The following is a 25909-nucleotide window of genomic DNA, read 5'->3' on the forward strand; positions in this document are numbered from 1 at the left end:
ATTACATCGTTTCAGGTGTATGGACTTGCTTGTCTTGACTTGGCACTTGTAAGAACTGAGACTTGTGACTGTGACTTGCGAGTCCTACAAAGACGGAGAACTACAATACCCACAATGCCAAACAGCAAGAGGAAAAGCGAGAATTCCTGTCACGTGACGAGGTGTCACATGCTCCTCTGCACTCTATGGGCTGCCCAAACACAGACGCCAGCAGTCGCTACCTGAAGGCTGTTCGTCACTGAAGGTACTGTTCCTCAATATCAGCATTTTATATTCCTCACACCTTTAAACAGCGACGATATTACGCCGAATAGGATTGATACAGAGATATTGAAATGTGTTTTTTATTTGGCGAAAAAAGAGCTTATTTGTGTTTTGTATTCAGCTAGGTGTAACGTTGTTAGCTAGCTTTTGTATGACAGAGTAACAAAGGGGTTGACTGCGTTGACAGTTGTTATTGTTACGTTTATGAAAAGAAATAATCTAATCATTTTTAAAGGTGGGGTGTTTAACCAGTCATGTTATCTCGTGTAGGCGGCTGTAGGTGTGTTGGTGTTGAGAGAACAATGTTAAGCTAGCAGTAAATGAAATTGAGGTCAGCTGGACATCATCAGCACCATGTTCCCAGTAATTTTACTTACTAGTTTTACTTCTTCTCCTGCGGTTTCTATAAACAAAGTATAACATCATTAGTGATATAATGAGAAAGCATGCTCTCAATATCCACCAAAATGTCTGTATAGTTTGAGATTTATGTTTGCACTAGAGACCATTGTTAGTATTAACTCAATTCAACTTCATTTTTATAGCACCTTTGATACAAACATGCAGCCCAAAGTGCTTCACATGACAGAACTGAAATAGCACTGACACAATTAAAAGGATAACACAAACAACCATACATAAAGTTACACACATGCTAGAAAATTAAAAAATAAGACTATAAAATATTTGTTTAAAAAGCAAAGAAACATAAAAGATCACATTAAATATAAATCGATCAAGTCAATAAATGAATAAATAAGATTTGAAAACAACAGGGATAAAACAAGGTAAAAACCAATGATTAAAACTGTAATGTTACTCAAATTTTTTTTAAAAAAGGTGGGCCTTTAAACTTACCTTTAAAAATATCAAGAGACCTTTTATATTCTAATATCCAGAGGCACTCTCACCAGTACTTACTCAGAGGAACACATGAGGAACATTTAAAAGTAAAGCAGTGCAGGACCGAAGTGATCTGACTGGAACATAAAATCAAAGAAATGGCAAGGTCATTAACGTTACATTTTCTTTTCACAGCATATGCCACGAAGCACAGAGATGTTAGATACCTGTAACTGCCTCTAATAAAAATTTAATGACCTAGTTTGGATTTTATGAAAAGCGTAATCCTTTTGCGTTATTTTTCTAAGACTAATCAAAGCATATCAGTATCAAGGACAGTCGGCATTAAATTAAAATAATTTAGTCTTTTTCAGGTCAGATTACTAAATTGAGGTTATGCTTTAAAAGCTACCTTTGTCTTGCTGAGGTGTGAAGGTTTGCATTCATCACACAGTTATATTGTTAATCAGGTCCTTTGATCCTGAGCATGTTCTTCCTTGTGGGTTTGTTAGCAGAAGATAAGATTGAAACAATTTAGGAAATGGCTCATCAAAACTTTGCACTCGTGCTCAAAAGCTTCACAGGGTACTCACAAAAACCATGTGGGCCAACAGTATGCAGGTTTCTTGTTAACCACAGCCAGAGTTAACTCTTGCACAATAGACATGAAAAAAGTGAAAAACATGTTAACCTATCCGGACTTTTGACACTGTATTTAGTAAGGTTAATGTAGTATTACAGTTTATTCACCAATGAGAAAAAAAGTAAATAGTATATTTTGCTAGACATACTTTAGTGCAACTTTTTAATGCTATTTTGGATGACATAGCATACTTTGACATTTCCTGTTATTTTGGACAACTGCATAGTATGACTTCATTTTGTGCTATTTTGGACAACTTACTATATTTGTTCGATGTGTGTATGTTATTTTGGAAAACATAAAATGCTGTGATTTTTCCATGCCATTTTAGACGACATACTATATAAAGCATGACTTTTTATTGATACTTTGGATAACATACTGTTTGTAATAGTATTTGCTTGGGAGATAATGCTTCTTCCAAGAATACAGAGAATGAGTGCTGTAACTCTGTGCTTGACATTTACTCACAGAGACAAAGAACTACTTTACACTAATTTACACTGGTATGTTGGTATGATATCAGAACTGTGAACGCCCAGTTTTATGTACCAATGCAAGTATCTCTAAATTCAAACAATATTTCATTACAGATTACTGAATGGCTCCACTATCATACTGACTCTGGTGATAACCTCAGCTGCCTCCTGACTGTTGTGGATCATAACATACTGGACATTTCTGATCAGCATTTCCTCAACGTGGATTCAGAGAGGTGGAGACTAGTTTTCTTGGTGGCGTAAGGCTTGGCAGGCCGAGCCTACTGACTCATGGCGATTAACACTGATGTCGAGGACTGGGGCGGAGTTGGGAGTAATGACTCCGGTGAAAGAGCGTGGCTCCTGCAGAGCCCCAGTGTGGATTCTGTCCGGCATCTTGACACGGACACTGGTGGGAGCGGAGGGGTGTCGTCTTGGGCAGCGGTCTTCATCGTAGTGAATGCAGCTCTGGGAGCAGGTCTACTCAATTTCCCTGCAGCCTTCAATATGGCAGGAGGAGTGACTGCAGGAGTGATGCTTCAAATGGTGAGGAGCTCCCAGTGAGCCGCATCCTACTGTTTGCCCCTTCTGCAGGCCCTTTCCCCGCTGCATGAGGAATGTCCTCGAACATGTGATGTAAAATGATCAACTGGGCTGAAACCTGTAATTCTATCAATTCTTTAGTGTCCAAAATGTCAAAAGCAACAACAAATATTAACTAGAAATTAACCCTCTGAAACCTGGATTGACGATTAGAAAGTTATCAAATAACAGAGGAAAATATCAAGAAAACTAAATTAGGATTAAACTATAATTTAATATGTTTATATTTATTATTTTTATTTTCACTTAAGCTTTTTGTCCAGGTCATTCCCTGTTTTTGATATTTTACCCTTCTTTTCTTTTCCTTTTTTTGGCCAATTTAAGATGATTCTTTTGTAAATTTTTACGAATTTCTCGCTGATTTTTGGGTCAGTCAAATTGCTCATTGCCTTCTCTCCATGTTTTAAATAATCAAGCCAATTCGCAATAAAGGCCAAAATTGATGTCCTAAACATTCACCCTCAGGATGTATTTTTCTGACATAAAACTATTGTTCAGTCTTTATTAGAACCTTTGACAGAGCTTGGCTTCAGCACACAGTACTATGCAGTAAATTTCTGCTGACAGTCCAAATGAATCATCTGTGCCTGTAGACGATATTGACGATATTGTTGTAGTATAACCTAATGCTTCCTGTTTCCTTTTTTTTTTAGTTTATGCTGATCTTCATAATCAGTGGACTGGTGATCCTGGGCTATTGCTCCCAGGTATGTGTGACTTCTGTTCCGTCAGATTCTGACTTCCTAAAAGTCTTAATTTCCATCACTTACTGTTCAACTTGTTTCTTTTTCATTTTCTCCAACATGTTCTGCAACTCTTTAAATCTGACTACATTTCTTTCACATGAGTATTTTTTTCTTTCACAGCTTTATGTAATAACTGTTCTGTCATTATATTTCTGGTAAAATGCAATACATTGCACAATAGCCCAAGACTTTCGCTTCCGGATGGCTCAAATTTGTGCTTACATGTTAAAACAATGAACAGAGAGCCCAAGTTTGAGGTAGTTGAATACATTTGAGAAACATCTGCAGAATATTGCTGTAAAATACAAAAATCGGCCAAATTTGGCTGCCGTGTTAACTTTGTCTTAAAGCACACGGTACCATGAGTCACTAAATGAATATGGTTGACTGACTATATTCAGCAGCCGAAAAGTAAAATCACCACCTTCTTTGTAACCATGCCTTAAACTGAAGATGTTAGCAGTCAGCAGTGAGGCTTCTGCTGCAGGTTTACTTGAGGAGTTTGATAGACACACCAGTCCGGATCCTACTGGTGTTGAGCTGTAAGTCCATCTTACCTGTTGGAAATGTATGAAATTGCTATAGGAGAAATGCAGCATAAGTGAATCTGATCCTTTCTTTTTATAGTCAGCACCTTATTTGATGTCTTATGAGGGCTGTGCTGGTGCTTTAGACTCAGTTCATGCTGTGTTGCAATAAAAGCAGAGCTTGCCAAATTTAAAATCACAGGAGTTAAATCAGCAGCAGGTTATTTTTACACTTTGAAACGACACCTCAGCAATAAAAAGCAGAATGAAGCTATTGTTGGTACATGATTGACACAATGCTAGTGTTGTTTTAACATTTCTGGAGAATATTTTCTTGACTCAGCATTAGGGCTGCACAATATGAAGAAAACATGCAACAGCATTGTTGAATATTGCATTAACAGTATTACATGTGACACTAGGGCTGGACGATATGCAAAAAAGATCGTATTGCGATTGTTATATGAGTTGAAATTTTAGTGGGAATATGAATATTTGCATTTCATTTTCACTAAAAAAATGTATAAATGTTGATGATGTGATTTTTGCTGGGGTCTGTTCCAAACAGGCATTTTCTCTAACATCAGGAATATGATTTGTAAGTTGGTGCCTCTCTTGTAGCATCACAAAGCTTCACTTAAACAGTGATCTCGCAACTTATTTGACCTCTATCAGAATTTTTTAACTCCTGCCATTTGGATACTTCACTTGACCATGTTGCGATTTTATTAATGTTTTGGTTAATTGTGAAGCCGTATGTGATACATAAACACAACATTGAACTCAACACACTAAGCACCAATAAAAAAAAAAAAGATTTTAAAGTGCAGCATTAGACTCTCTTTCAACTTGCTAAAAAATCCTGATTCAGGAGTTGAAAGACTTTAAAAATAAAAGGAAAGAAAGTAATCCATTGTGCAACGCTGCTCAGTATTGTTTAAAAGTCACAGGTTGGCTAAACATTGTTGTCTGAGCAGGTGCATCTCTTCAGGTCTCAGTTTACCCAAATTCAAATGGATAAGATCAGTATGTTAATGCACTGTCATCTCTAGATGGTCACAGAACCTGGAAAGCAACTTAACAGCTAGAAGACTATTCCAGTGAGTTAACGGCCGAATCCATGTCAGTGTTTTAAGGATCTGTACTGGTTCCTCAGGTCAGTAATGAAAGCACCTATCAGGAGGTTGTTCGGGCCACTTGTGGGAAAGTGACAGGAATCATATGTGAAGTCGCCATTGCTGTCTACACCTTTGGGACTTGTATTGCGTTCTTTATTGTCATTGGAGACCAGCTGGATCGCTGTAAGTATATTCACACTGAAAAGGTGAATCAAGCTGCCTTGTTTCTGTCTTGTTTTATGAGATTCTTAGACAATCTTTGATCTTAATTTATAATTTCTTTAACGTCTAACAGTTAGAAATGCTGTCTCTCAGCGCTTAAGCAATACTTCACCCACAAAATGATCATTTGTATATCAATTACTAACCCCGTGTTAACTTAATTTGAGAAGAAAACTTTTTCTCTCATGCCTCCATGGTGAACTAACAATCCAAGCGTATCTTCGTTTAAATCCAAACACCTGTTGACAAACTCTCACACCACTTGTGCAGGATAATACAAGTTTCATTTATCCTGTTGTATGCTCAGTACACAGATAACACAGATTTTATTAGAGGCAGTGACACAGATTTCGCTAAATCCTTACCATTTAAAACACTTCACATATGAGTAGCATGCTTATGCTCTTGTATTCCATTGGGCACAGTGCAACGCACGCGATTGCCCAGGCACAATACTTGTTTGTGGGTAGACTGTTTATGCAGAAGTGTTTTAAAGAGTAACGTTGTGACAATGCATGTGTTTGGGAAGTACTAAGCATACAGTTGAATAAATGAGACTTGGGTTATACTGCATGAGTTGTGTGAGAGTTTGTAAATAGCTTGTTATAGTTTTTCTGTCGTTAAACCTTTACACCATTTCATCAAGAATTTTCTCTGGTTTTGGATTCTTCATTCATCATGGAGGCATGAGAGGAAAAATGAAGTTTTCTTACCAAATTCAAGATAACAGGGGGTGGGTAATTGACGTACAAATGATGGTTTTGTGGGTGATGTAATTGTTTAGCTTTGTGTAATTGTCAGTGTGTATTGTTCAGTCACCTACAGTAACATGGACCTTGTCCTTTTTGTCCTACATTGCCACAGCTGTGACCTGTGTGTTTGATCACCATCAGCAGTAGTGTTGATAACCTTTATTTGTGCCATCATTGATGGGCAAAGAGCATCAAGGATGACACCACTCAGCCGTTTCTCTCAGTAAATGTGATCCTCATGTGACTCATTTCCTTACACTGAGACGCTGACAGTGTAGAAATTTTACTCCTGACTGTCTGTGAAAGCAGAATGTGACCTTCCACCTCTTTGGGGCTCAATGATTAAGGAATTCAGTAGTTGTGACTTAAATTATCTACATTGCTAAATCTCTTCCACGTGTACGGCAGTTTGCAGTTAATTTCCACAGTTGCACTCTCAACCCTAACCCAGCATAGATTATACTGCCCCTCCAAAGTCTTCTTTTAATTCCTGTTTTTTGTTACAGTGGTGGATGCAGTGGATGTTGACACACATGATCCAGTCAGGGGCGACTGGTACACTGACCGCAAGTTTACCATCTCTGTTACTGCAGTCCTTATTATTCTTCCCCTCTCCATTCCCAAAGAGATTGGCTTTCAGAAGTATGCAAGGTACAAAACTTTGTCCCTCACTCATCTTATTTTCTCAATGAGTCGAGCGAGAAAAAACAAGTTTACAGTGCGTGATGATCACATCTGAGTTTTTGTTCTTTATAATAGTGCACTGAGTGTGATGGGAACCTGGTATGTGACCATTGTGGTCATTATAAAGTACATCTGGCCAAGTAAAAATATGACTCCAGGCTACATTCCTGACGGGTGAGCTCTACACACACTTCATTCTCTTTCAAAACTTTTGAGTGATTATTTTAGCACTGTCCACCTACTCATTCAAGCAAAAACATCTGCATCCTCGTCATCATGCTTTGCTTGAGTTGCTGAATTGTTTTTTTTGTTACAGTTCTGCTTCCTGGACTGCAGTTTTCAATGCAATGCCCACCATATGCTTTGGTTTCCAGGTATCTCTTCATTCGGTATCATTTGAGATCATGAAACTATCTGCTTTCATTTGGAACAGAGTTTGATATACATGAATTATTTTTGTCTTTTTATCCTCTTTCCCCTGATCTCTCTCCACAGTGCCACGTCAGCTGTGTGCCAGTGTTCAACAGCATGAGCAGAAAAGAGATCAAACCTTGGGGAATAGTAGTCACTCTCAGCATGATAATCTGCCTCTTTGTCTACACAGGAACAGGTACTGTCAATGGTGCACTCATTACTTAGTCATGTATATGATTACCAGACCTAAACAGAGTTTTTCCCCGTAATAACATTTTTTAAACATCCAGTGTATAAGGTTTCAGGAGTATTTTAGTGGCATCTTGCAGTGAGGACTTAAGACTGCAACTAGCTGAGCTTCTGGTTAGCATTTATTTAGTGTTCATTGATTAGGAGTTTTTTAACCAGAAGCCAAAGTATCAGTAGAGGTGTTTTCTCTCCAAAACAAAAAGACCAGGTGATTTAAACTAGTGAAAGCACTGACTAAACGATAAAAAATCCTTGTTCTTTAAATGCTTGTTGCATTTGATCAGGTGTCTGTGGCTTCCTTACATTTGGCTCAAACGTCAGTCAGGATGTCCTGATGTCGTACCCTCCGGATGATATTGCAGTGGCCATCGCAAGAGCTTTCATTGTCATCTGTGTCATCACCTCCTACCCTATTTTACACTTCTGTGGCAGGTAAGATTCAGAAAAAAACTTGCATGTTTTATTTTCATGCTTCTGGTTGTTTGTATACTGTTTCTTAGTCACTGTTGTTAATATTTTAATAAGGACTTTTAAATTGCACAAGTCTAAAAAGACTTCCATCTATAGTGCAGTAATGTGTTGCTACAGCTTTATGTTACCTTATGTTACTGTCGAGCCAGTTTGCAGCTTTCTGAGAGAGCACAGCTGTTGGTTGTTTACAATGTTCCCATTATTTATCTTTCACTATTTGCATGAGCTATTAAGACTAACACCATATGATAATATAGAGTCAGTCTGTTTGTCATTATGGTGTTCTGACAAAGTCAAACTTGTTTAAGGCAACTCAGACTGAGTTTTGTGACAACCTTACACCAAAAGTTTGAGTTCGCAGGAGCGCGCACCAACTGATGAAAGTTTGAACTGTGAAATGGCTTGAAAAGTTGGGTAGTGTGAGGCCTGCATTACACGTGCCAGAATGATACAGATCAGTTGCATACAGGAAAAGACTTTTTTAGAGATTTTATAAAGAGCACTGGTTTCGGATCATTACCTGTTGTCAGTGTAAGTGCTACAAAATGGATTCAGTGCCTCCCTTGTGTGCATGAAGAAAACATTTCTTATTTTACGATGCAGTTGATGGAGCATTTTCTTACTGCACTTTGGTATAATCATGTGACCTTTCAGGGCAGTTATTGAAGGACTTTGGCTGCGTTTTCAAGGCGAGCAGGTGGAGGTGTGTGTGCGCCGTGAGCAGAGGAGGAGGATCCTGCAGACGCTGGTGTGGTTTGTTGTCACCCTCATCCTCGCCCTCTTCATCCCAGACATTGGTCGGGTGATCTCGCTGATCGGAGGATTGGCCGCCTGCTTTATCTTTGTCTTCCCAGGTAAGACTTCCCACACCGTTGGCAAGGTTTCACATTTCTGCGTCTTTTTAATGTCACACTGAAACATCTGTCCAATGTCTCTTTAACTTTACAGGTTTGTGTTTGATTCAAGCCAAGCTGTCTGAGACAGACAGCAGAACTTCAAGGTGAGATGCTGCTTATTCCCAGTGTCAGAAAGTTACTTAGTTCAATAACTAGTTTAACGCGTTGAAACCTGGAGCAGTATCACTTTTCTTGTGCTGGTTTCAGATGCCGTTCACAAGTATTTAAAGCTTTAAACCCTGAGCATATTGGCATAGTGATACAATTTCTTTCAAAAACATGGAAAAAAGCGATTAGCAACTTAGTTAGAAATGTGCTAATTAGCTAATAACTAATTGCTAATTTTTGGGTAATTTCTTGTTGCTCATTGCCTTCTTTCCATGGCTTTGAAAGAAATCGAGCCAGTTTTTACTCATGTTTCAGTTTAACTATATTAAAATCTCTGTAGCTTTTTGCATAGTTAACTACTTTGAGGTATTTAGTTTAATTAGTTAATCACATACTACATCTTTAAAGTATTCTCATCACGTTTTTGTGCCATACAGTCTGACTCAAAGCTACAGTGTATTGGCGACACACTCACAGGACTTATGAATAAAACAGAGCCATCATTAGTGTCATTAGTGACACCTGCGCTTTTCCTGCTGCGAGTGGCCAAAATTTCTGTTGTGAAAAAGGCCTTAAATTATGCAACAATAAATTTAATAATGAATCGTACAATTAATCTGCAACTATTTTGATATTAAAATCATTTCTTTAGCAAAAATGCCCAATATTGTCTGGCTCTCTGCAGAGTTGAGTGTTATTCTTTGTCATTTTGGCACTATGAGCAACTATTTTACATGACTGACATTTGATTCAGTGTTGATATAAAATATGTTTAACACAGACTTTAAGTCCAGTGTGTAAGATTTAGGGGAATTTATTGGCATCTAGTGGTGAGGACTACAGATTGCAACCAGCTGAAACTTGTCCCGGTTAAAATTCCCTCAGTGTTTGTTGTTCAGGAGGTTTTTGCCGAGAGCAAAATTATTTGCAGAGGTCTCTTCCTCTTTAAAACACACAGACCCAGTAAATAAAACAGGTAAACTGAATTAAGCAGTTTCACTGTAAAATATCAGTGTTTTTCTGACGCTTTCGTTAAGGAGGGGCTGCGAACTATGGTGACCAATGCGAAAAGTGGCCCTATATTGAGCCAGTGTTTGGTTTGTCCGCTCAAGGCTACTGTAGAAACATGGCAGTGAACATGATGACCTCTGTAGATTAGGACTTGCACTGTGTGTAGATACACTGGAAGTGGCTCATTCTAAGGAAAAGAAAACACAAAGATTCTTATCTTCATGTGATTGTACACAAAAGAAAACATACTTATTATATTAAATGTATTCTCTGCTAATATATTCCCCTAATTCCTACACACTGGATCTTTTAAGTAAACGTATTCCCTTAATGAAAACATTTCTCTAACGTCCATCTCTCTGTTACAGTTGGCATGGATTGGTGGTCTTAGGTGTTGTCATGGTTACGATTGGAGCTTTCATCTTTGGCCTCACCACGTCCAACTCCATCTATAAAGACGTTGTCAGCTAAAAGGAAGTTTCATCAGCTGTGTTTAAGACAGAGGGGGGGCCTTAGTCCTGTGCTGCTATACTGAACTATGGTGGAGAAGCATCTCATGACACTCATTTAAAAAATCCTCTCCAGCATGTCACGTCCCTGCTCCGTACTGAGTTGAAGCGCCTCAGTCAGTCAGAGCCACCCAACAGCGCCATACAACCTCAGACACTTTGCCTTTTATTTAATGTACAGTATAAATTGCATGTTTTATGATGGTTTTAACCTGCAGTGAAAACCGTCTCTGACGGATCAGGGACAGCGGGGAGCTTCCTCCGTCTCTGGACCCTGTAGGGGCGTCACATTCCTGTCCTGTTTACAAGAGCTGAAGGACTTTGTATAGAAAGGTCTTACAATCAAATTGATTTTAATAATGAAATTGTACCAATTTGTGTATTTAAACTTGCATGTCGAAGTAAATGATTCTTATTGAAGATGACATGCTGTGGTTCCCAGGTCTAACCCAGGTCCAGACTTTATGTTGTCACTGCTGATCGTTTGTCCACAAATCAAGACTTCAGACTCTTCAACAATGGGAAAGTTAGCTGCGTGATACGTTTGCACACGCAGAATCATTAATGAGTGATTTGATAACTGCATGGTTGGACAGTTCAATTAATTTGCAGTTACTACCTCCTAAATGAGTTGCAACTAATTTGGCAGTTCAAACTAATCTTATTAGGGTTGCAACGATATGTGTGTTTTCATGGTTTAACTGTCTCAGAAAATATCACAGTATATGGTATTACACCGTTTAAAACTTTTAAAATTCAAACTTGAAACCTTTTTTTTTAAACAGAAGAATGTTTAAAAAGTCTGACTGAGGCAGTTGTTTTTTTTGTTTCTTGTTATTAATCAAATGTACATTGTACAACCATCAGTTTTCATACCATGATAAACCATGAAACTGATATACAGCTGAAACCCTAATTGTATTTCATTTTTAAATTTAGAAGGACATTTGAGAGTTTTATTTGTTTTTGAAATATGTTTTGTTGGTTTCTCATATTTTTATTAAGTTAGAGGTATGGTGATGATTTAATAATTGGCTTTAAGGTGAAATCTTATTTGTTGCACTGTTACTACAAAATTACAAAGTTCATGTAAACTTGCAGGCTGAAAACCGCAGCAATGTGCCTCTCCAGACACAGTGCGCAAATCTTGTGCTGCTCCTCTTGCGTCCAAAAGGAGCAACAGCTTCACAATTAGGAAAACCCCAACTCTTTCAAGAGTGCTGCTTCCTGACAGAATGGGTTTAAAAATGATTATCTTTTTGAATGTATGGAAAACAACTTAAGCAGAATTCAATTTGTACATAATTTACAGAAAGCGGTTGGACTTGGTGCTCTGTGGGCAGAGGCCAACTAGTCAAACTGAATGTGAAGTTTTTTTACTTGAATCAGGACAACACTGCAAACTTTGTTTCAAGCTGGAGAAGTTCAAAATCTTCTATTTTTTTTTTTTAAGCCAAAGATCAAGCTTTTGTTTTCTTATGCCGTAACATTTAAGACCTGATCTATTAAACACTAATTGAATGTGTTCTTTACAAAATTGAGATAATTAAGTTGTCTTAAAGGTATACAGTGCAGGATTGTTACTGTTTGTAAGCACGCTCACCAACAAATTGAAAGGAAAAACCAACTCTAGGTTCGCTTGTGCTGTGTCTCTTGGATGATGTTTATGGGGTTAAACGTCCATAAACGTCCTGAGCACATAAAATAAAAGCAAAACAAGAAAATTCAGGCAAAGGTCAGAGTCTCTGCAGTTAAATATACCAGTACACGCTTCTACTGGGTCATGAGTGATGATTACGAACCGCAGTTTCCCCCAGGGGAAGTATTTCTGATTCTGAGAGAGACTTCTTCTGAATGAGTCTAAACATTGTTTTTATGAAAAACCTGCTTAGTATATCTTTTACTTCATTTAATGCATTTTTTTTAACCAAAGTGCAAATGCATCAGACGTACATTTAAAATAAGAAGTACTTTCAAATTTTACAAGTCGCAATCAAGACTTAACTGAGTGGATTAATTCATGGTTTTAAATTTAACTATACTGAATCAAGGCTGATAATCTTGGGTATTGAAGCAAGTTAATTTAATTCAAGTGAGACTCTTGACAGCTTTTTAATACTGTTTTATGAAACCCAGCAGTAAAGCTGTTTGTGGACATGGACAGTGAAAGTAAAAGGGATTTTTTTTTGCTCTTGTAAAAGCAATTACGTTGTATAAGTCAAGCTGTTGGACTAAATACATTTACATTACACTTTAGAGGAAGGGAAAGAAACCACAGTCAAAAAAAGTAATGCTTTCTGTGGCCAGTACAAACACCTTAGACTGTTTAAATGTCTTGAAATCATTGTTGAAATACAAATTGTTTTTATGGTTTGGCATTGAGCCATTTGTGTCAAATGTTTGATTTTTTTTTTCTTACCTTTTTGGTGCTACAGACAAGAGCTTATCTGATTCATGAATGAATGTCAGGTGCATTTATGATTTCTGTCACTAATTTACTGTGCTAAGGATGTGCAATGCATTTTTTTAATCAGAAATCATGTGTTCCTGTTATGTCACACCGAAACCTGACTTGCAAACATGGAGTTCTTGGTAAGTTTTAATTGAAATACTTTACCAGAGCTATCTGCCATGTTCCAAAAAGTTAACTACAATCAAGGGATGTGAATAAATAAATCTGACAATCCATTTGTCACTGGCAGTTCAAAACATTTAATAAAGAGACAAGTGAAATTGACATTTTGATCGAGACAGTTTGAGTATCTTGATTCACTTGAGTTCAGAACAATCACCTTGTATTACACACAATGAAAACACCAAGTTTCAGCTTCACATCAGTGCTACAGAAAACCACTTCATTTGATCATGTTAAGTACCCTCTTAAGTATTTGGAAAAAAACAATATCTCCTTTGGCTTTTAATTTTGGACATCAGACATAAATTGAAACTGGCCACCTTTTTTGCAGGGTTTTCACTTTTATTTTGGGTGAATTAAAAAGGACTTATACCTTGTTTTTATGTTCATGTAGTTCCACAGTTTGAGGACTATGCAGTGGGATGATTTTTAAAAAAAGACAAGGCCACTAAGGAGTATTTAAGGCTAAAAAGAACGTTGTTAACACGCCAAATCATATCCAAAGATAATCCAAATGAGCAGGGGCTGTTTACTTATTGAAATCCGAAAAATAAGTTTCCAATTAGGCATGGGCCTTTAAAATGAGAGTGTATAAAATAGTCCCTGCATGCCCAACATTGATGTCCTCAAAGCTGGTACTTCAATTTTTGTATTTTAAAATTTAGCGTGATGCAGAGCAAAGCCAACAACAAATAATGCCTCTCTCCAAATATTCAACACACTTCACATACTTTATTAACAATACAGATGATAAGAATTAATTCCCTAACAGTCCTTTCCCCAAAAATCATCTTCCCTGAGATAAATGTACCATCCAAAAAATGATGAGTGCAGGTTTTTTGTCTCCATCATGGCTCAGTAGGGACCATTTGTTATGAAAGACTGGAACATGTGGAGAGCGGGACCAGGAGCCCACTGAGGAACCATGTGACCTGCACCCTGAAACACATAGGACAGTCGCAGTTCACTGTAATGCAACCTTATCACCAATGTGAAACGGCAGAGCCATGCTTCTATGACACTGAACAACATGCTGGTGATTATTACCTTGACTGTCAGGAAAGTGATGTTTCCAAACTGTTGGTAGAAACCAGCAACCTGGTCATCATGATGCCATATCTGGTACGCACTGGTTGCCTAAGAACAACATTTATTAGGAAGTGTATCTGGTTGTAGTTTAACACAGGAAAATGTATGCATATTTCAATAATCTTTGCTAAAATTAAAGTGCCTACCTTAATGCCAAGGTCTTCCACAAACCACTGGTCTCCCAGGAAGTTGCAGGCCATGTCGGTGTCACCGTTGTAGACGAGCGCCCGCAGGCCCAGTGAGAGCAGCTTCAGGTACACCTCCTTCACCGTTGGATACAGGGTGGTGTATTGAGCTCCAACGTCGTCACTATAGTAAAAAAATAAAAATAAAAAAAAGAGTTAGTTTTGATCATTATGGACATGTCCCTGACCTCCTACCTAACTGCAAACAGAGTAGAGGGGATATGCCTGCTAAAAGTTACTATCACTCTTATTTAGAGATTTAAATGCCCTGTGTGTAGGATTTAAGGGAATATACTGGCAGAAATTGAATATAATATAATAAGTAGGATTTCTTTAGTGTGTAATCACCTGAAACTAAGAATCGTTGTGCTTTTTTTTTTTTTACCTTAGAAAGGGCTGTTTATATCTACATGGGGAGCAGGTCCTTGTTTACAGCCAGCATAGTTAGAAGCCCCTCTGCCTCTTACCAGAGTAAAAAAAATGCTTTTTCTTTAATATGTAAAACTGATTCATTCATGTTTTTTTTTCTTTTCTTTTTTCTTTCAGTTTAAATCCCCTGGCCCATTTGTTGTGGAGAGGAAGAGACCTCTGTGGATAATTTGGCTCCTGATCATCTGGATCTTGAGTTATCAGACAATAAAGGTACGCACATATTAGCAGGTGTTTGGACATTGGCCCTTCTCTGATGAGCCGAATGGCGTCGGAGAAACACTGATTTGTAATGTGAAACTGTTTTTATCATTTTTTTATACTAGCTAAAATTACCGGGTCTGTCTGTTGTTTGGAGAGGAAGAAACCTCTGCAGATAATTTGGCTGGTTGCAACCTGTAATCCTCACAGCTAGATGCCACCAAATCCACCTAAAGCTTACACACTGGCCCTTTGAATTGATCTTCATGTACTGTTCACAGGAACAATACTTTCAAAAAGGAGTACCCATACACTAGATTCACAGCTACCTCTAATTTCATTCTATTCTAATGAAATTAAATAATTGATTAATTAGCTGTAACATACCTGCAGATGTCCCATGGCGGCAGTGTATCTGAAATGTGTAAAGCTTTCTTCACATCGCCTCTGTTCAGCCAGTTCTTCTGAGCCGTACTGTTGATGCAGGGAGGGACTTCACCCAGAGACACAGAGAAGGGCATTCCACCTGAAATCTTCATTTAAGATTTTATCATTAAAGCTATAAGACAATGCATGGGCATGGGCAAGCATCACTTGTTCACACAGAGAAACACTCACCTTATTGGTGTGCTGGAGTTTCCTGTAGTTCATAAACAAGTGATTCATGGTCCTCTCGTAGCCTCTGTGGACGCTTCTGCCACCCTCACAATCCAAGTAAAGGGCATATTCATTAAGTCCGCTATTATACACAATGCCAAAGGCCACGTTCACCTGAAGGGAGACAAGGTAGAAGACAAACCTGGATGAGTCATCCAGTAGCACCACAACTGCCCAACTGAATTTTGAAGAAATAGTGCCCACGTACGAGGGTCTTGCATGTGTCTGAACTGGAGTTGTAGAAGTTACAGTTCCCTTTGTCACAGCAGTTTATGTTCAGGTCTCGCCATAAACTGCACATAAAACATGACATTAAAATGACAACCACTGCATCAACAACATTTAAGCAATTGATGACTTGAGCCACTCACTCTTCCCCAAAGAGGCCGTGGTAGTAGCCAAAGTAGATCAAACTTTGGTCATTGAGAGCAAAGCTGCTGAGACCGTTTCCCACTGAAAAGCCCTGAAAGCAAAAATATATGAGAGATAAATGTTGGTAGTTAAAAATTACACATCTGCTTTACTGCGTAAGTCTTCTCACTAAATAATATCTCTTCTATCATGAAACTGCATCCTGGTGGTGGTACTGACACCGAGCAGTTGATGGTGCTGATAAGCAAAACATCAGAGGCTGAAGGAAAGTTTGCATCAGTGGTGTAAGAAGTACTCAGATCTATTACTTAAGTTAAAGGACAAAACAGAAAAATACTCAGTTACATGTAAAAGCCAAACTCTCTGGTAATAGCACATAAGTATGAGCAATGAAATACTTCAGGTACCAAATGTTAGTACTCATTATGCAGAACGACCTATTCCAGAATAATGTATTGTATGATATATATATATATATATAATCTGGAAACTAACTGGCTAAATTATCAGAGCAATGCTGCAGAGTAGAAAGAAAAATTAGACAGTAAACATAGACAGTGCAAAGTTGCAGAAAATTGAAATAGTACCTCAACATTTTATTTACATGCAAAAATATACTCTGACACCTTCCAAAACTGGTTTGCATCAATCATCTCACCTTGAAGTTGATTTTGGCAGATCCAGTAGCCACGCGCAGGCTGAGGGTTGGTACATAAATTCCACCATAACTTTCCCCAAAGATGAAGAACTCATTTTGAGTGAAGTTTGGGAACTTGGTGAAAAAACTCTGCAGGGCTTTGTAGTTATCATCGGCGACCTAAGATAAGATCACATGAAATGGAAAGCCTTTCTTCACATTTCAAAGTGAGTCAGTCCATCACTGAACTCACCTGGTCATCATCGGTGGCATATTTTTTGTCATCAGAGTAGGAATATCCCACTCCTGCAGGAGATTCTAGATACAGCACGTTGGCAATCTTGTTCCAGCTGAATTTGTTCTCATACAGTGTGGCTCCGTTATCATTTACCTAAAGAGAAAAAGTCAGCAATGCCTAGTCAGAGTTGCTTATTATTCAGTGCACAGGTATAGCTGTGCACAAAGTTAGCATGCTCACATGAAATGGTCCATTCTCTGACAGGAATCCATCCAGCGAGCTGCAGCCTGGGCCTCCGTTCAGCCACAGCACCACAGGGTCTTTAACTGGGTCCCTCTGAGAAGTCACAAACCTGCAGGAGATCAAGACCAGGGTCATGCATACCTCCCCACCTGCTGAAACTGATGCTGAACTGGGGTGAGGCTTATTCCATTCATGAATAAGCCTCACCCCAGTTCAGCATCAGGCGTATTGGACACAAGACCAGGGGTCAAAAGAGTTGGCCCCTCTAGTCTTCACCTGCAAAATGTTGCTCAAATAAACATGTACTAGCCAGGAAGAAACTCAAAATGAGCATACAGAGATGCAAAGGAACTGCAAAAAGACTCAAAATAACTCATTTAATGGGAGAAATACTTTTATCAAATTTTTTTTTTAACTTTATTTGATCTCTGGTGTTCATTTCATTTTATTCTACAGACTTTGATGTGTCTATTTTTTAAAGATATGTTATTGTTTTGTGTTTTAGTTGTTGAAGTTATCTTTTTTTGTCTGTGTTCTTTCAGTTTTACTATGTTAAGCACTTTGGGCGCAATTTTATTCACTACAAAGTGGCACAACGCAAGCAACTGAACGGCACAAAATTACCTCAAAGAGCTACAAAATTACCTCAACCAGATATGACTGAACTTAAATGAGCAGCAAGCAGCTACATAGAGACAGAAAACAACCACAAGACGACAAAAGAAAATACACAGTAACCATATAGTGACATGAGACAACCCAAAAAGACATAAAACTGTTTTAATAAGACAAAATTGCCTCAGAGACCAAAACGACTACAAGGTGACACAAAATGACCACAAAGAGACACAAACCACAGAAAAGTTTCCCAACGACTACAAAGAGATGCAACACAGACAAAAGTATGTGTGTCTTGCTCCTGTGTAGGAGAGGGGATGGGGCCCTCTGCACATCTGTGCCCAGGGGCCCACTGTCTCATAATCCACCCATGTTACTGAAACACTGCAGAAAGGCATGACTTGACTTGACTGTTTCTTACCAATAATGGAGAAACTTCCCGGGCCGTGCCTGGAGGTATCCCGACCACTGTCGGTAGTTGGGTTTGAACGACATACCTGGCAGGTGAGTCACCTCATCAGGAGCGTACTGAGCCCGCGAGCCGAGCTGAAACACGGCTAACACACACACCAACAACCCACCGGCCGACATCTGAACTCTACTTAATAGAAATGACCTCAAACCGACCGACAACGACGATTTACAGCAACTTCCCACAACGTCCCCAACGGGTGCTCAGCGAGAAGAGGAAAAGCCCGAGCGTCATATGACGGCTGCTGTGGACCACGTGACCACCGCCTGACTCTACACGGAAGTGCTCAACAACAAAACAAGCAGGTATGAGTTACAGGGAGGTTATTTTATTTTAATTTTTATTTTATTGAAAACACTTAGGACAAGTAGAGGAACATACTCAAACTAAAGCTACACGGAATTAAAAGCAAAGACAGTGAATGCGACATTACAGATAGGATATATTGAGAAATGGAAGTGTAGTTTTAGGCTTATTTTATTTAATAAGTGACAGTGTAAATTAATAATAATAATAATAAAAAACAAGGTATAAAAATGCCAGAATTAACCAGGAGGCTATTCTTTAAAGCTGAAGAACAAAGAAATAGGGCATACAGTTGTGTGTGTGTGTGTGTGTGTGTGTGTGTGTGTGTGTGTGTGTGTGTGTGTGTAAAATGGCATTTCAAAACATGCAGGACATATAAATAACAGAATCAAAAAAGAGTTTGGCCCCCCAAGTAAAAGGATTAATGTTAGTTCCTGGGCTGATATGGGCCACAAGTGGTGTTGGGCCTGAGTCATGGGTGTATTTGTATAAGCACAACTTTGCACATTTTATTCATATTATCTTTATATTTATTTTTAATAGTGTTTCTCCATTAGCACTATATTTTCCCATGTCAATATCAAACTCCGTTCTTCATATGTAATATAACATTTCGGACTTTTATTGTGAAGGCAGATATATACGGCTACCGGAAAGAGTACGCGCTTTTACCTCCAAAACAGCGGGGGTGGACTACTTGTAAAGTTGGAACTCTGCCATAAACATTAGCTTTAATTTAAAGAGTAGGTAAATGTTCTTGCTCGCTAAACCGTGCATCTCTTGTTAAAATACCATCGGTTATAGTCGTCGGAGCTGCAAAAGTTAGCTACGTATCGTCGGCAGCAACTCCTTGCAGCGCTTGTCCCGACAATATCCAGGTAAAACTCGTTAATTTCTTAATTTTCACGCGTTGCGCTGAAGTCACCCAGACAGACTTTTTGACTGCTCTTGCGCCGCTTCGAAAAACTAAAAGTTTTGCAAGAAATGAAACCGTAACAGCAGCTATGCAGGAATGAAGAGGTACAACAACGTTAGTGTTTCCGGAACAACCTTTTCATAATAAATCAGCGAGAGACGAACCGTGGTTAGTGTAGAGGCAAAAAGTAAATGACAATGTTTTCTTCCCAAAAATGTTCTCTTTCATCATATGTATTTGACTCCCTATTAAAACAACAAACCACAGCTCATACGTGAACACATGACGAGATTTTATTTCGAAATAAACACCTTTCCGGTTGTGTGAAGCGGGCTCTGTGCAGCTGATTCAAACAACACATCGCGGGGAGGTACCCTGTTTACGTGCTCTCCTCTCACGTCCAGCAGCATGGATCCTGAAGGGAGCCCACAAAGTGCAGACGATGAGACCGTCACGCCAGACCAGATCCCCAAATACCAGAGGAGTCTGAGGAGCCTTCATACACTCGCCACGAGGTTTCTCGGGTTGTTGCAAGAAGCTGATGGCGGTGTGGTGGACCTCAAAGACGTAAGTGACCTGATCCCATCACTGGAAATGTTTCATCATAACTGGAGAATCATTAAATCATACTTTTACATTAATAACAAACCGTTGCAAATGAAACAAAAAATCAAAAAAATGCATCTTATTTCTCATGAGTGTTCAGTGTGTTCACTAGGAAATAAGAATTTGTATAGTGTAATTGTCATGGCTCGCTGAATAGGTTTATCAGCCACACATCCACCCAGGCCTCCCTGACATTTACTTTTAAAATGTCACTTAAATTACCCACCAGAAAGAGATTCAAAATGACCACAAAGAGACACAAATCAACTACATGTATTGGCAAAACAAACACAAAAATACAAAAAAAAAACTTCAAAGAGACATAAAATTATCTTAGACACAAAATTATATTACATGGTGGGGCTCTTTGCATGTCTGTGCCTACGGGCCCATTCTCATAATCCACCTGTGGTTATTGTGATTCTATGTCAGAAATATGTGACTGTTGATATTTCAGTGTTTCTGTCCACTTTAACTAAATATACAAGTGAAAAAGAGTTAAACTAATACATAACTAGATCTTTTAGAAGCTTAAGGCCTTTGGTTGGAAAAAAAAGCAACTATGTGCATAATATTTCATTAATTGAGCAGAAGTTCGATAAGTAAGTAAATGTAGCCTCAGCAGGAACAAAAGCTTGATCTTATCAAAATGTGTGCATCCCTCCTAAACAACTAACCGTGTGTTGAGTGTTGCAGTTAAGTGTTTTTTTTAATCAGGTCTTGAACTTTAAAGGGATATTTTGGGTCTTTTGAAGTGGGGTTGTACGAGATTATTGTCCCTAGGCAGTGCTGATGTCAGTCAGCTCGTCCACAGTTTGGAGAAACAGGCTGGAGTCTGACTGAAGCTAAGCAATGGATAGCTGGGGACAGGGACAGCAGCAAAACATATTTTAACCACCTCAGAGAGTCCCACCTATAAAAATAAATATCAGTTTAACTGTTGACTATATTAGAATATTTTCACTGCTTAATGTTACAGTTCGACAACAGATTCTGTCAGGGAACTTGAGCTGTTTTATCGCTCTCTTTAAAGCCAGACTCCATTGATAAAAAACAGTGTGTTCACTGGACACAGGGCCTGCAGATCTACCTCTGCCATTGTGTGACCTTTTGCTCTTTAAAATGTCCATTTGGATTCACCAAAGTCACGTATTAACACAAACTTATGGAGGCAGCGGTTCACCGGCAGCTCCTGTGTTCAGTGAGCCAAAATGACTGTTTAGTGGAGTCTGGTGCCTTTAATGAGGAAATAGATAGAGAACTGAACAGGCTGCATGACGGAAAGTTACAGCGGTGAAAACACTCTCAATATGATAACATTTATTACAAATTTTTCCATACTGGTGAAAAATTTATCCATAATGCTTATTGTTTTTATTGTATATTTTACTAATGCAAATTTTTATTTCATATTTTTTAATTTATATCTTCATTTAATTTTATATTTCTTTTCATATTTCTCTATTCTTATAATACTTCTTTTTTCTACTTCTATTATTCTCTGTGCTTGGCATCAGAGAAACTATATGAATCACAATTTCACTGTGAGGATCAATAAAGTATTTCTGATTCTGAATGTGTTATAGGTTTTTTTCTTCAGTTGGGGCTTATTATACAGTATGTGGTTAAAATATGTTTTTCTGCTGACCCCATCCACAGTAGTACATTACTTAGCTTCCAGGTCGCACTCCTGCTGCTTCTCCAAACTGAGGGTGTGCCGACATCTACTGTAGGTAATATGCTGACAATGGATAAGTTCTCCATACAATCCCACTTAAAAAAATCAGAACTATCCCATTAAAATCCGCTGTAAGGGATTTTTGAATGTTTTGGCACAGTTGGCCAAGACACCCAGATCTTAGACTGCGTGTACATTTGCGAAACAAAAATCCAGTAGGATGAGGAGGCGCAATGGGCTTTTTTAAATGTTCTTTCAGGCTGTCAGGATCCTGGCGGTCGGGCAGAAAAGGAGAATCTATGACATCACTAATGTGCTGGAGGGCGTTGGTCTGATTGCAAAAATCTCAAAGAGCATAGTGAAGTGGAGGTAGGTTTTCAGCCCTACCTTGTGTGCATGCATTTCAGTACACGTGTCAGGAGGAGTGTGGAGCAAAACATGTTTTAATAACATGATTTATATGCTTTTTCTAAATAAGAGGAGCAATACCAGGAGAAAATGCTTATGTTCTAAGCAACAGACTGATCGAGTTGAGGTCTGAGCTGAGGGACTTGGAGCAGCAGGAGTATATGTTGGACCAGCAGAAATTCTGGGTTGAACAGAGCATCAGGAACACCAGGGAAGACTGCAGTGAATATCCTTTTTTTAAAAAAAAAAAAAAAAAAAAAGATGTAGCAAAGAGTGCAGAAATGAACGTGCTTGTTGGAAATGTTTCACTTTTCCTGCTTTAACAGTTACTGAAAATGATATGTCAGTCAGCATTTTGAGCAGATTTAATGTGGTATTTCAATTTGAACCTTAACTCATATTAACTCTGACATATGTGAACCATGAAGATATCTGCAACTGCTTTAGTGGTAAGCTGGTTATTTTGTACTTTCTGTATCAGCATATTTTTACATTTGACAATCCAGGTCGAGAGTCAGAGCCAGAGTGACATACACATCCTTACCCTGTCTTTGGTAGGGTTGCATGTAAGGTATACTATCATTAAAGTTGAAGGTTATCATACCATTTACATTCCCATCTTCTATATAAAAAAAACAAAACAACGCTGGACAGAGAATCTCACCTTTATTTTAAATATTTGCAAAGTGGAGACTTTCTAAACATACTTCCAGTATTAAAATGGTTTCAGTTATAGTAATACATGTTTCTGTAACCAAAACTAACACACTAACCTCACATTTTCACTCCTTTAAGGGTCATGCTTACTGATTGTAATACTGTAATATTGTCAAACTGCAATATTTTCTGAGAAGGTTATCGTATTGTAAAAATCTCATACCGTTGCAACCCCTGTATTTTGACATCAGCACATTTTTTCCTCTCATCTCTGCTGCTTTTTGAGTTGCACTGATTAATGTATCTGTAGGAGCCCACAAGCTTCAAGTTTAAAAACCTTTTGGCTATTCCAACTTCTTAAATGTACACCAAAGCATGTGGATATCAGGGACTTTTTATGAACTGGTTAAAACTATTTTTCTGCAGTGATTTCTCTTCAGGATCAGGACATGTGTTACAGTAAAAATCTAAGCTCATAACAGGAAAGATGCAGAACTTTCAGGGGAAGCTGCAGCTCAGATTCGGCTGATGTTTTGGTGTTTGAGTGTATTTTCCTAGTTGGACTGTCAACACAGCTGGACAAAACTGCTGTGTAAGTTCATGATGGCACAGCTGACATTACTGATATTTGTTTAATGTGGAGGCAAAAAGAACCACTAACATTTTATTTACTTCAAACATAAAGAACAGACTAAACTATTTTCTTCTGAAATGATTTTCTCTCTCCTCTCCCTCCAGGCCATACTCTCTTGGCAGTACGGGCGCCATCTGGCACACAGCTCGATGTACCCATTCCCAAAGCTGTAAGTCGTGCATCACTTTAACCCACTGTAGTTCTTCTTTTTTGTCTCCTCTGATTCAGTTGGGATGATTTAGTGTGTAAATGCATCTTCTTTCAGGTCCAGAACAGCCCAGCAAAGTACCAGATCCATCTAAAAAGCATCAACGGGCCAATAGATGTCGTACTTCTTAACAAACTCTCTGTCAGCTCTGTTCCTGTCGTACTGCCTGTCCCACCACCTGAAGAACTTTTACGCAACGCCAAACCAACCATACCAACTTCAGATGAGACGGCAAGCAGTGTGGGACCCTTTCAGGCGTCAGCTAATACCAAACATGACGCCAAATCTAAAGGACCGGCCACGGAGGACATGCGACACCTTCAGTCATCGCCATTTAAAAACAGACCGGATACATCGAAATGTGAGTGTCTTAGTTTGTGTATATTCTGAAGTGTGTTATTGTTGAAGTTGAAACTCAATTTTAGCTTGGTACTTGACCCCTTGTCAGATTGATTTGTTTTTAAAAAGTGGATTTAATATGAAGCTAAAAATAGAAAGTATTTATAACACACATCAGGTCAATACTTGATCATGGATATTATAGTTAACAAAACCTAGGTTTGGAAAAAAACATTTGTTAACTGAAATAAAAATAAATTGGGTTAAAAAATGAGAGAAATATAACATGCATAGAAAATCCAAATCTGTGAAAAATGGGAACAAAAAGTTTTCCGTTTTTGTTCAGTATATAATGACTATACTTGGACAACATTACTGCTGCTAAATTGGCCTTTAAGTATCACTTGTGCTCCTTATCTAATCTTTTGAAGAGATAACACAGATACCAGCCACTTCCTCTCTGATTGGTAACAGTTTATCGGCATATATGGCAGTGGTTGCTGGTTCTGCGGTTTCTTTCTTTGTCTTAGATTTGTTCTTGCATGCAATGTGTTTATGCCTCATGCACGTTTCTCTCAGTGTTGTGGACTTTAACACTGATATTTTTAAAAATCTGTTTTTCCAGCACAAGGTTTATCAAAAGAATTGCAGGACCTACTACGCCCAACCAAAGGTACAGCCTGTGTCTTTTTGTGTCTCTTAATCATTTATGTTCATGAAATTCTTGTCAGTTTCTTTGACTGTATATGAATGTATGATTAAGTATGTCTTCTTTCATTTTGTAGAAATGATGACTGCAGATCGAATAAGAGAGCTTATTGCCTCTGATGGTAAGTGGATTTTGTACTTTATGACTTTATATATTATATTAATATCTGTCATAAATAATGTATAATATACTAATAAAAGAAATATACTGGTATAATTAGAACTGTAGTAATCATATGTTCACTGCTACTCTTCAGTTTTTCCTCCACTCCGTCTATCTCCGCCCCCATCTGAACATGAATACCCCTACAATCTGGATGACAGTGAAGGCCTCTGTGACCTCTTTGACGTACCGATGCTCAATGTTTGACCATGACTTCCTGTGTTACGGACTCCAAAAGTAAATATTTTACTCCAACAATGTACATAGTCATCTATTTTTAAATAGTTATTTGATTGCAACCAATAATAAACATAATTTTGAACATTGTGTCGACCTCATTCATTAACTGAGAAGCAAAAATTCTTCAAACAATCTTTGACGTGTTTTACTTTAAATGATCAAGCAAACTAAATGAGCCCCAGTTGTTCATTTAAAAAAAACAAAAAAACAAAGTCACACAAAAAAAGATTATTTCCCTGGGAACCATGAGTGTCTGCACAAAATTTCAGGGAATCCCTCCAGTATTTGCAGAGATATTTCAGTGTGGACCATCCTGAGAGCCTTAAAGTGTAATCTGAAAAATTAGACATCCAACAAATAACTTTACCAAAATGTATCCTACAATATTTCCCCTTCTAACTACATTAGGGGGAGTATGTTATAAAGTACACACACTTGTGTTAAACGTGAAACACAGCATTACTGGGAAATATTATTTAATTATTTTCATTTGTTTTTGGTCACTACTTGCCTCTTTATATATATAAACTGGAGTGAATGCAATGGCCACTGAATGTACTGTTTTCAAAACTTAGTAAAAAGTTTTTAAAAATAACGCAAAAAAATCTAACTAAGGTACAGAAGGCTACTTGAGGACATGTAGGCTCCTTCTTTTCACTATTTATTGTTGAAGCACTTTCCATGTAGCGTGTCACTGCAGTTACTGTGGCTGCTTTCTTTTTTACTAGGAT

At 38.2% G+C, this 25909-nt stretch overlaps 3 protein-coding genes across 6 annotated transcripts; 2 read left to right on the forward strand and 1 right to left on the reverse strand.

Annotated features, from left to right (window-relative positions):
• The first annotated feature begins 189 nt into the window (after positions 1 to 189).
• On the forward strand, positions 190 to 10964 carry slc38a7 (solute carrier family 38 member 7). Its single transcript, XM_042486801.1, has 12 exons — positions 190 to 244; positions 2344 to 2775; positions 3486 to 3539; positions 5262 to 5406; positions 6704 to 6848; positions 6957 to 7055; positions 7198 to 7255; positions 7377 to 7491; positions 7829 to 7976; positions 8670 to 8869; positions 8964 to 9015; positions 10399 to 10964. The coding sequence occupies exons 2-12, from the start codon at positions 2521 to 2523 to the stop codon at positions 10499 to 10501; spliced, it is 1374 nt and encodes a 457-aa protein (XP_042342735.1). The 5' UTR covers positions 190 to 244; positions 2344 to 2520; the 3' UTR covers positions 10502 to 10964.
• A 2263-nt stretch (positions 10965 to 13227) lies between these two features.
• si:ch211-122f10.4 (cathepsin A-like) lies at positions 13228 to 18448 on the reverse strand. Its single transcript, XM_042505604.1, has 11 exons — positions 18265 to 18448; positions 17223 to 17334; positions 16998 to 17135; positions 16766 to 16924; positions 16107 to 16198; positions 15944 to 16028; positions 15697 to 15849; positions 15466 to 15611; positions 14410 to 14572; positions 14222 to 14311; positions 13228 to 14113 (listed from the first exon to the last, which is right to left on the reverse strand). The coding sequence occupies exons 1-11, from the start codon at positions 18432 to 18434 to the stop codon at positions 14030 to 14032; spliced, it is 1392 nt and encodes a 463-aa protein (XP_042361538.1). The 5' UTR covers positions 18435 to 18448; the 3' UTR covers positions 13228 to 14029.
• Positions 18449 to 18531: 83 nt separating this feature from the next.
• Positions 18532 to 25265, forward strand: LOC121957157 (transcription factor E2F4-like). Of its 4 annotated transcripts, none has more exons than XM_042505871.1 (10): positions 18532 to 18620; positions 19945 to 20104; positions 22081 to 22190; positions 22300 to 22455; positions 22635 to 22678; positions 23625 to 23689; positions 23786 to 24089; positions 24693 to 24740; positions 24853 to 24897; positions 25033 to 25265. In XM_042505871.1, exons 2-10 carry the CDS (start codon positions 19946 to 19948, stop codon positions 25143 to 25145), a joined length of 1044 nt encoding a protein of 347 aa, XP_042361805.1. In that variant the 5' UTR covers positions 18532 to 18620; position 19945; the 3' UTR covers positions 25146 to 25265. The 4 variants fall into 4 exon arrangements, with proteins under 4 accessions (XP_042361805.1, XP_042361855.1, XP_042361726.1 ...); XM_042505921.1 differs by having other exon boundaries at positions 18547 to 18620; positions 19942 to 20104; XM_042505792.1 differs by lacking the exon at positions 18532 to 18620 and adding an exon at positions 19303 to 19499 and having other exon boundaries at positions 19942 to 20104.
• Positions 25266 to 25909: the final 644 nt, after the last annotated feature.

Source organism: Plectropomus leopardus, chromosome 1, assembly GCF_008729295.1.
Source record: "Plectropomus leopardus isolate mb chromosome 1, YSFRI_Pleo_2.0, whole genome shotgun sequence".
Lineage (NCBI taxonomy): Eukaryota > Metazoa > Chordata > Actinopteri > Perciformes > Serranidae > Plectropomus > Plectropomus leopardus.

Excerpts from the sequence above, each read along its gene's own strand:
- slc38a7 (XM_042486801.1), top strand. The coding sequence starts at position 2,521 with ATGGCGATTAACACTGATGTCGAGGACTGGGGCGGAGTTGGGAGTAAT. Across the intron at positions 6,849-6,956 it reads GGCTTTCAGAAGTATGCAAG|TGCACTGAGTGTGATGGGAA; the intron begins GTACAAAACTTT and ends TCTTTATAATAG. Across the intron at positions 7,256-7,376 it reads CCATATGCTTTGGTTTCCAG|TGCCACGTCAGCTGTGTGCC; the intron begins GTATCTCTTCAT and ends CTCTCTCCACAG.
- si:ch211-122f10.4 (XM_042505604.1), bottom strand. The coding sequence starts at position 18,434 with ATGTCGGCCGGTGGGTTGTTGGTGTGTGTGTTAGCCGTGTTTCAGCTC. Across the intron at positions 17,136-17,222 it reads CAGAGAATGGACCATTTCAT|GTAAATGATAACGGAGCCAC; the intron begins GTGAGCATGCTA and ends TTTTCTCTTTAG. Across the intron at positions 14,573-15,465 it reads CCGCCATGGGACATCTGCAG|TGACGACGTTGGAGCTCAAT; the intron begins GTATGTTACAGC and ends TTTTTACTATAG.
- LOC121957157 (XM_042505871.1), top strand. The coding sequence starts at position 19,946 with ATGGATCCTGAAGGGAGCCCACAAAGTGCAGACGATGAGACCGTCACG. Across the intron at positions 22,456-22,634 it reads ACCAGGGAAGACTGCAGTGA|TCTGACATATGTGAACCATG; the intron begins ATATCCTTTTTT and ends ACTCATATTAAC. Across the intron at positions 24,090-24,692 it reads CAGACCGGATACATCGAAAT|CACAAGGTTTATCAAAAGAA; the intron begins GTGAGTGTCTTA and ends CTGTTTTTCCAG.